Below are 11137 nucleotides of genomic sequence, written 5' to 3'. Positions count from 1 at the left end.
CTCCTGCCTGACTTCTCTCAAGGACATAAGCGGTGTTTCGAAAAGTAAACAAACATCAACAACCCCCCCCAAAAACCTAAATAGATTCGTTAAATCGCATTAAATTACGTTAGTAGTGCTTGGTTTCCCTTGCCCCAGCGTACTAGATCCAGTTGAATGATTCCAGGAGGGAAAACGAAATCAATTTGAACTGAAAGGAAACTCAATAAGTGGTAATGCTTCATAATAATGTTTATTTATGAGCCATTTATAATGCGAACGCGTAAAGATGTAAAGAAATTACATTTAATTAAATTAAGCAAAACATATGTAGGTAAGCCTAGAACAATGCATGCAAAGTCTTATCTCCAATTACAGTAGGCATGCATTATTTAATCCATCCTGGTTTTTGGTTTGGAAGCAGACTTTTAAACTGTTATATTTGATACCTTCAGGGGTAAAGAACTAAACATGTTTAATTAATGTATGTCTAATGTGCCCACCTCCTTGTATTTGTTTACGTCTCTCTATGTTATGATAGCAGCAACCCACTATAATGATTGGCTCACCATGGGCACTCTGTTTTAGTTCAAAGTTTTAAGTCATAATTAGAATTGGAATAGAAAAGTATTAAGCGTTAAGATTTTCACACCGCCATCACCTCTTTGGGATCCGACTTCCGACTGAGGAGACCACACGCACGCACGCACGCACGCACGCACGCACGCACGCACGCACGCACGCACGCACGCACGCACGCACGCACGCACGCACACACACACACACACACACACACACACACACACACACACAGCTAGCGGACTGGAGCGCCTTTTAAGCTCTAATCAGGAGACCCAGTCAGCTGCCCCTAATCATCCTGATTGGGCTCCAGTCCCGCCCACCGGGTAGCCTACCTGCTTGGGTAGGACTCAAACAAAGATTATACAGACAGGCCAGAGTTGCCGTCACACCACAGTGACCACCCTTTTCTAGCATCTTATATAATTGATGACTGCTCTCTCTTTTGTCCCGGCACCGAGCCATATCACCTCTTGACTTTGAAGCAAACCCCACCAATAGATCGGCCAATATATAAATAGATTCTTCTTGATGAAGCACCAGCATTGAAACAGTATCAATGGGAGAGGGAGAGGGGATGGTGGAGGAGGAGGGTGAGTATGGGGTGGGGTGGGTGAGCTCTGGGGGCTCTTGTTGGCCTCTGAGTGGCATGGGCAATTGTCTGTCACTGCTAGCTGCGAGTGAAGGCACCATCGATTTCGGGTTATCCTCCACCGCTTCCTCCAACCAGCAGCCCAGTCAGTCTGCTGCTGTTCTCGATCAATGGAGGAAATGGAGTGTCTGATAAGGGCTAATTCTTGCCGGCTCAAGGACCATGGCAAACCCGTTTTTCTGTTGAGGAGCCCCCCCCCCCCTCCCTGACCCCCTAGAAAGCTAGTAACCATAAGATTCTTCCTTTTCCCTTGAACCCCATCTCATCTAATGGCTGCGATCGGGCTAGCACTCACACCTCCCCAGCACTACATGCTGTGATTTGCCGCCTTGTCGTGGAAGATGAGTACACATATGCCTCATCATATTAGTCACTTTGGAATCCTGTTGGGTGACAGACTACCCCCGACTGTGACATGAGACGATGAGACGTCTACTTCATCTATGGAGACGTGTGGTCTCAAGAAGTAGTCCCTGAGGTGTGATCCGGTCAGTGGGGGCAGAAATGTACCAAGCAGAGTGGGTTGTTACTTGTGCCACGCTCTACTTCATCTGCTGTCTTTATCCGTTTGATTACCACAACTCAGATCTTGTTACGACGGAATGAAGGTAAAATGAACACACAATAACCTTCGGAAAGTCTGTAGAGTGTTCAAGTACTTTTGAAGTCTTTCTGATAGGAGGTAACAAAACCCACCCAGTCATCCATTATAGATTGTGCTGGAATGCTTTTACAACAGAACTATTTGGTTGTGTTTGAAAGACATAATGGGTTTCGGTGTGAATTTTTGATGCACGGCACTCGTGAAAGTGTGACCGATTGATTCTGTCGCAGTAAAGGAAACCCTTTAGCTGTGGCCCCTAAAACATGGGGATGCGGCGGTGGCTCAGGAGCAAGAGGCCATTGTAAAGCACCTTGGAATAAAGGTGCTATAAGTGCAGTCCACATGGGCCTGTTCACTCACAGGGTCTGCTGATGAGCAGTACATCATAGGAGTCGTCCTTCTCCCTTTATCCTGGAGCTACCGTCAATCTGCGACAACCACAATCCTGCTCTGTGCACTGGAAGTCAACTGTTTATGTATCATTGAGGAAAACCCTTCCTTATGTTATGAGAAGTCACAATACATTTGCTCGGGAAATGTCTTTCTTAACACCCCGGCTGAATCATTGGGGGAATTTCGAATTTCTCTGAAACACGTTACCAATTATACTGGCGCTATTTCTTGCATATGTTGATTCTTTTTCACGGAAGCTATAAAAGCGGATTCCGAGATTTTCTTCTGCCATAAAGACAAGAGACATGAATAGCGAAGAGGGGCCTCACAGTGCAGCTGACACAAAACGGCTCTGAAACACTGAAACAGGTGTCTACTGTTATTCAAAACATGCATGCCGCCTCTGTTGGGGGAATTTAAGCTCGGCACTGGAAGGGCCTCAGAGGGGTTTCACCAGAGCGAGAGGCTGCAGACACCAGAGAAGGCTCATTATATGTCCTCTAATGAATGCACAGACAAATTATGTGCAATGAACACACTATTAATAACAGCTAATAATAAAATAAAGGAGGAGTTTGAATGCCCCTCTTCAAATTCATTAGCAATTTGGCATCCAATACATCACTAATGGATGTTGGGTACGTAGATCAACTTATGCAGTAAGTCTTAAAGTAGGAGGACTAAAAAATACAGGTAGTCTTAAAGTAGGGGGACTAAAAAATACAGGTAGTCTTAAAGTAGGGGGAATAAAAAATACAGGGCCAAGTGTGGTGGGGGTGAGAGCATGGTGGATACGGGAGGGGGGGGTTGGGGGGGGGACAGGTGACGGGGGCAAAGGACACAAGGACAGGGGGCGGCGGGGGGCGGAGGAGACACGGGAGGTGGGAGGTGGAGAGCCAGCCTGCTCATGGTTAATTAAAATAGAAGAACAGGAAATGATTTCCCCCGCCAGGCTGTTACCTTTCCCGGTAATTTGAGCACGCTGGAGCGTTTTGGCATCAAGACGGGTTGGTAATTGCTTCAGCCTCGTGCTGGTTCTCCCCCCCCCCCGAGTGCGCCGTGTGCTTTTAGGAGATCTCTACGACAGGACCAGAGAAGAGACGAGACGAGACCGAGACCGAGAAGGACGGAGTATTAATGCCAACTCTTAGAGCGCAGCAGGACCCGTGATCAGCACGGGGTGTTGTGGTGGTGGTGCTTCTTATGATACTGTGCATGATGAGACGCTAGTCTAGAAGGAGGAGGGGAGTGAGGAGGGACTGAAACAGTAGTGGAGTCTGAACGAAACGAACACTGAACAAAGTCTCTGCAGGCAGTATAACAGGAGTTCTTTTCATTAACCACGACTGATTCCCATAACACGGTCAAGCGGCCCGCCGTTGTAGCTAATGGCCACGAAGGACTAATACGTCAAAGCTTCACCTGTTGTGACCTGTTGTTATATCTAGCCATTAGCGAGCCGGTGTTTTGATTCCCTTGTCAGGGTACGGTGCCAGGAACCGAGGAGATATTGAAGGGAGAATTGTTTTCCGACCGTGTACAGTCTCTCTCTCCCGGAGAGATGCATTATGCATTGTGTTCTCCAATATAGACATACATTATGCATTGTATTCGTTATCATTTATCCAATGCTCAGTGTCTCTGCTTCCTACCCTCCCTCAGCATGCACGGGCAGCAGTGGATACGAGTGGCGGTGATGGCCCTCCTGGTCCTCGCGGTGACAGCAGGTGAAGGGGGCAGCAAAGCAGAAAAACAAGGTAAGGTACGACTAGTGGAACCGGTTGGGGATTTGAACTGGGTTACAACATATCGTGCTACCACATGTTCAGGCAGGGCTAACCCGTTACAAGAGCGTTGGTTACCACGCAACCACCTCTGCTGCTATTAGGTTGTTAAGTCTGACGTCACATTGTGACGTTTCGCAATTTCCGGGTCCAAACCAGAAATTTCCCGCACCAGAGTACCAGTGTACTACAGCGGTAGAATGACAGTTCAATCGTTTTTTTAGACTCGGATCTATTCATACAACAAGGGACACAGCACTCTCGTTTTCCCCATATCATCAGCGTCTTTGAGCCTCGGAAAAGTGCTATACAAATATAATGGATTATTATTATTACTGAGGCATTTCGAAGACAGCGCCTCAGCCAACTTTGGACCCGGAAACACGTCACGACTTAACAACCGAATTAGGTTGATAGGAGACAGGAGATACTGTAGATGTGATGAAGGCAAAGATCTCCTATTGGGTGACCTTAGGGCAATGTGAGGGGGATGGTCATTTCATGCGAATATAGAAATCACGTCCGATTAACTGCATACACCATTTAAACAGGGGGGGGGGGCTGTTAATTAAACAGGGGGGGTTGAACTATGGACAGAACTGTGGACAGAGCTGTTGGACAGAGTTGCCTATCTCGGAGATTTGAATACGTTGACCTTTCACGGTAGAATAGTAGCTCTTTCTTGGCGACTAATTGGCCACGTAATAATTATGGTTGTGTGTGACGTGCCGTCCGTGCAGTATAAGATTGCCGTATGTGTGTGTGTGTGTGTGTGATCCCCCTGCAGGGAAGAAAGAGCGTAAGTCTGACTGCGGGGAGTGGCAGTGGAGCGTGTGCGTGGCCAACGAGGGGGACTGCGGCCTGGGCACCAGGGAGGGCACGCGCACGGGCACCGACTGCAAACAGACCATGAAGACCCAGCGCTGCAAGATCCCCTGCAACTGGAAGAAGCAGTTCGGAGGTGGAGAGAGCAGAGCACCTCACAAAACATCTCACACCCCACAAAGAAGCAGCACTTTGTCTTGCGATGCATAAACAAAATGCATAATATTGCAAGATTGCAGCGCGGGTTTTGACAATCAGATTCGATTAACAGGTTTCATTTTGCATCGAATGACGAGTCCTCTTTAGGGTTAATCCAGGGAGGGTGGCTGGAAAGGACAGCCGCGGTAGAAATGTGTTTGTGTGTCTTTATGTGTGTGTGTGTGCGTGTGTGTGTGTACTTGTATGTGTGTGCGTGTGTCATCTCAAAACAGAGCGTGGGCTGCCTGCCACTTTCCCTAGGGGCTGTGTGCTCACCGCCAAATGATGGGTACAGAGGCACATGCTTTTAGAGCTTAGTGTTTAGGACTTCCCTGTGGAATAGCAGGAACAATGGCCCTGTCACCCCCTTCTCACCCTCCTCCCTCCCCCCCCCCTCAGATGAGTGCCCTGGGATTTCTGAGCCAGGTGACAGAGGCCCTATGCTTTTATCTGGGAGGAAGGAGGCAGAGGAACGGGGAAATGAGTGTCACAGCCGCTCCGGAGCAACTCCAGAGCTCAACTAAAACAGACAGGAAGAGATGAGATGCACACACACACACTAACACACGTACACACGCACACACGCACACAAACACCAACACACGCGCACACACACACATACACACACACAGCACACAAACACAGACACACACACACACACACACACACAGACACACAGACACACACACACACACAGACACACACACACGCACACACACACACACAGACACACACACGCACACACACACGCACACAGCACACAAACACACATACACACACACGCACACACTAACACACGTACACACGCACGCACACACACCAACACACCAACACACGCACACGCGCACACACGCACACACGCGCACACACACACACACACACACAGACACACACACACAGACACACACAGACACACAAACACAGACACACACACGCACACACGCACACACACACACCAACACACGCACACGCACACGCACACGCGCGCACACACACACACACACACACACACACACACACACACACAGCACACAAACACACACACACACACACATGCACACACACACACACACACACACACACACACACACACAAACACACACACACACACACACACACAAACACAGCGTATATACACAGGGTATGGCTGTCTCCTCCCTGGAATAGCGGTCCATCTTTGGGTGACGACTTAAAACAGGATTGAATTTGATGTCAAATTAACATTCCGTTTCAGGAACCGCTGAGAACATTCCAGGAGCCGCTGTAATATCTCCCCGTTATAAAAAGAGGAAGCGACAGGGGGATGAGATGCGTTCAAAGAAGCCAGAAAATTGCCTAGATAGTCAATGTGTGTGACTGACGGAGACGGAGGGTGTGTGTGGTGTAAACACTGACCGACAGAGAACACAACAAATGGACCAATCTGTTCTGGGCAGAAAGATGCGTACGCTAGGTCTACTGTAGCATCGTTTCAGGGTAGTTAATAGGAATTGACAAGATTATAATTCATAATCATTGAAAAATAAAACCATAATAAGAGATGTGATCCTTCGGTTGATGTTTCCATCTGTGAAGGCCAACGTTGACTTTGTTGGGAAGCACTACTGATCATTTCAGGGCCTAAAATCTTTTGAAACTTTATATATTCGAATAAAAGAAAAAAACAACAACATTCAAGCGTATAATAACGATCCATGACTGCAGCTTTATGGGCTTGAGGATTCTCTGCTTTAATTACTTTATGCAGGCTGAAATACATCCTAATAGTCAATTTGATGCTTCATCAGTTCCATTCAGTTTCATTCAGCCCAGTAGGATGTTTTCGCTCTGTGCCGAGAGCAGAACATGGCAGCCGAGGCCTGGGTGAGCGTCTATAGGAGACTAGAAACAGAGAAACGGGGAACGTATGTGTGATTGTGTTCTGTGCTGATCCCTGGTAGGTGAGTGTAAGTACGACTTCCAAGCCTGGGGAGAGTGTGACCTGGCGACAGGCAAGAAGAACCGGACGGGGGTGCTGAAGCGCGCCCTCATGGACGCCACCTGCCCCGACACCGTCAGCGCCACCAAGCCCTGCGGCAAGATCCCCAAGACCAAGCTGCAAGGTGAGCCTGGCACTTAATCAGCCATGAGGGGTCATTTGAGTAGAGTGAGTAAAACATGTTTTGAGATCTTTGCACTGGATCAAATTTCAGGACCCTCCTTTCATGACTTTTCCTAGATATGTGCGTTCTACCCACCCAGTATCCTTACATTTCCCGAAATCACATCAGGATAAGCTAGTATGAAGGTATTTTGCCGTTTTTCTGTGTAGGAGGCAGGCTAATTTACAAGCGGCCAACTAGTGGTGGTTGTGTGTAAGTAGCAGCTTCGCATTGTAAAAGAGGCGGTTCTTTTAGCAGATGAAAAGGCACGGCTGTTCTAGCTAGCGGTCTTACAACAGTCAAATATAAGAGCACCTTGACAAGGTGCATTTACACAATTGTGAATGGATTTTTTTTATAATTCATGCTTTGAGAATGTTCTGTTCATCCCTTCCCCTTGTTAATGTTAATGGAGTTACAGTACAGTAGTGGTCTGGTGCGGTCTTGTTCTACTGCACTTGTACAGAACCCGCTGATTACATCTTTGCTGAAGCTCCGAATCCTCTGAATGATTTAATCAGGGATAGTGCTGCTAGACGTGTCAGAGTTTCATATTTAATCCATCTTCACTATGGCGGAATTAGACCCCCCTCCAATGATTCTAAGAAAGTCCTGAGCGAGAGTGATTGCTGTAGGATGACAGGACCACCACGGTGAAGAGGTGCATTATACACTTCTTGGGAATAACTGTAAGACATGTGGGTGGCTCTGTCGCAGGAGGTAGAGCTGCCGTCTAATGATCGCAAGGTTGGCAGATCGGCGGTTCGAGCCCCGGCTGGCCACATGTCGAAGTGTCCTTGGGCAAGACACTGAACCCCAAATTGCTCCCGATGAGCAGGGCTGGCACCTTGCATGGTAGCTTGCCGCCATTGGTGTGTGAATGTGTGTGTGAATGGGTGAATGAGAGGCCGTTGTAAAGCGCTTTGGAATAAGGCGCTATATAAGTCAGTCCGTTTACCATTTAGACATGAAATGTCAGCCATTTTGTTGACGTTATGTTTTCTCAGTGAGCATCGACGTTTAATTACCTTGGAAAATGAATCATGGCAACAATTGATTTTTCTTTTTCAATTATATAGATAGCAAGATCCACGAAGGTCAAATTCATTCAGCAGTCCAAAGAAGACTACTTAATCACAGAATAATTTATGGCGTGGAGAATTGGATATCGTGAGCTTTGTTGGCTAATCTTAAAGCCGTTTTAAATTGAATTCATCAATTTGACCATTTCAGGTAATGAGATAAAATCTAAATAAAAATAAGAATAATGACAGAAAATGTTTTCAATCCGATATGTTAGGAGACCAGCCTCCATTCACACATATTTGGATAACTGAAACGCAATACAATCTTCAAGAAATGTGTTCAACATAAAACATCCTTTCTGCTGTTGTTTATTGTAAGATTTATACCTCAAACTGTATGCGATTTATTTTCAAATGGTAAATCAGTTGAATATTTCACTACAAGCGTCATCATTATACTAACGGGACGTTGATGGGCCGTTAACAATGTAAGTATAGAATAAATATTTCCCAAGACTCTCCATCTTCTTCTTGTAAAAGCATTAGAAACCCCCCTGTTACTTAGCTTGTTATCACTGTTCAAACCCATAGGGTAGGGGGGTTCCATTGAAAAAACAATCAATAATGGAAAACAAAGTGTGTGTACACACACACACAAAGCCTTCATATGTATTTTTTTCCCCATTATTGATATGGGTATATAAATACCCATAGGGTAGTGGGGTTCGATTGAAAAAACAATCAATCATATAATCAATCATATATATATATATATATACGTATATATATACTGTATATATGAATGTCCCAACTCGATACATTTGAAGATGTAAAGCATAAATGATCAGTCCAATCTGAATACTGTACATTTGGAGACGTGACAAGCACCGGGAGATGAGATCCAGCGTCGATTTGGCAGCGACGCTGACAGTAATCTGTCATTTGATGATTTGAAAGTGGATGCCAGAAAGCGTTCCTTCGAGTGTGACTGGACCGACGCTGCTGCTGGGTTCAACTGGGTAGTGACTGAGCAGTCAAGGCTGGGAGGAATCTGATTTGATCAGGATGTTTTTTTTGGTTCGACTCAAGTTTTCCCTCGTAGCTTTTAATAACCTGTGCCTATGAAAATCTTGAGGGTAAAAAAGCTGGTAAGCCAAATCTGACTGTACTCCCCCCAAAAAATGGTTCCACTGACAGAAGAAGAAACCCTGGCTTGGTAATGGCTCCTCCCTACAACGCCACTTTTCCCTAACATGTACTGTAAGCCGAGCAAAGCCTATTTAGATGTCACATGTAAAGGAAAAGGATCCAAATTAAAATCACATTGGAGCTGGGGTATTTTATTCATTTATTTCAGTGACAGAATTAGCAGAGTTAGTAGACTGGTGGATATACACACAAACAACTGCCTTACTGTGTGTGTGTGTGTGTGTGTGTGTGTGTGTGTGTGTGTGTGTGTGTGTGTGTGTGTGTGTGTGTACGTGTGTGTGTGTGTGTGTGTGTACGTGTGTGTGTGTGTGTGTGTGTGTGTGTGTACGTGTGTGTGTGTGTGTGTGTGTGTGTGTGTGTGTGTGTGTGTGTGTGTGTGTGTGTGTGTGTGTGTGTGTGTGTGTGTGTGTGTGTCAGATTTCGACTGCCCTGGGAGAGATGAGAGCCCCAGCCAGAGGAGAGGCAGAGTAGGGGTGACAGTAGTGAAGATGAAGGCAGACAGTTGGTAAAGAGAGACCTGCTATCTCAGGGAGGTGGGATTCCCCGTGTCTGCCAGTTGGGAGATAAGCTCTGGAATGTAAAGGGGTTACTGGGAAAGAGAGAGGCTGTGTGTGTGTGTGTGTGTGCGTACGTGCGTGTGTGTATGTGTGTGTGTACTCGTGTGTCGGGGGAATAGCAGCAGAGTCACAGCACAGTGCTTGTAAAGAACCCTGGGCAGACAGAGAGAGGGCTATCTCACCCCCGAGCTACGGCCGCGATCCGCCCAGCCTTATTTGCAATTCTAACCAGCTACCGTTGGTTGTCGGAGAAAAGGTTTTTCCCTGACTGCAGCGGCCGGGAGAAACGGAGGCACATCTGTCAGGCCCATATTCCGCAGAAGACAATATAGCCAGGCAAGCTAAGGAGTCTCGCCTCCTCTTGCTTGTCTACCTCTGATGAAATGTTTCCCCACGGAATAACACAAAGAGAGGACAAGAGAACAAAGAGAGCGACAGAAATGAACCATTGTGAATACCTGTAGCAATCTCCCGTCCCCCTCCCTCTCCTTTCACATAACAAAGAGCTCTCTAGTGACTCTGCCCTGCCTTCCCCCCCGAGAGAGGTCTCTACTCTCCTGCTCTTGCGTGTGAGAGGTGTGATGACCCTCTCCACCCTGTCTGCCAGTACCTGTTGTTGTGTGTTTGTGCTATCCTTGTGAGATATTGGAGGTGGGCGTGGCAGAGGTCATTCGGCACATTGGCAGCACCTGGGCTTTGTGTGACTGGGTCCTTAATACTAGAACAGCCATGAGGGGTCATTTGACCTGTGAGTAAAGACATTTCTTATATCTTTGCACTCGATCCAATTTCAGGACCCTCCTTTCATGACTTTTCCTAGATATGTGCGTTCTACCACCCAGTATCCTTACGTTTTCAAAATCACACCAGGATAAGCTAGTATAAAGCTATTTTGCAGTTTTTCTGTGTAGGAAGCAGGCTAATTTACAAGCGGCCAACTAGTGGTCATTGTGTGTAAATAGCAGTTTGAGCATTGTAAAGAGGCGGCTCTTTTAGTAGGTAAAAAAGGCACGGCTGTTCTTAAAGCCCAGTTGCAATGTGCTCTCCACCCTGAGACACCTTTGTTTTTTGTTTGTCGTTTGCCTTTTTTGTTACAGCACCATACAACATTACAACATTACACATACAAACTCCTTCCACTCATCTACACTACTGACTTTACTGATTATTCTGATCTTTCCTTATGTTATT

General features: G+C 46.5%; 1 protein-coding gene across 1 annotated transcript in view; it reads left to right on the top strand.

Moving 5' to 3' along the window:
• Positions 1-3870: 3870 nt before the first annotated feature.
• ptn (pleiotrophin) overlaps positions 3871-11137 on the top strand; it is a gene marked incomplete at both ends in the record, with an annotated part of 10040 nt that continues 2773 nt past the window's right edge. The window contains 3 exons of the mRNA XM_080538679.1: positions 3871-3964; positions 4779-4952; positions 6955-7116. Coding sequence (XP_080394805.1) covers positions 3871-3964; positions 4779-4952; positions 6955-7116 — 430 coding nt within the window. The remainder of the gene's footprint in view (positions 3965-4778; positions 4953-6954; positions 7117-11137) is intronic.

Source organism: Nansenia antarctica (assembly GCF_963989245.1).
Source record: "Nansenia antarctica genome assembly, chromosome: 8".
Classification (NCBI taxonomy): Eukaryota; Metazoa; Chordata; class Actinopteri; order Argentiniformes; family Microstomatidae; genus Nansenia; species Nansenia antarctica.
This window is presented reverse-complemented; position numbering and strand designations above follow the sequence as displayed.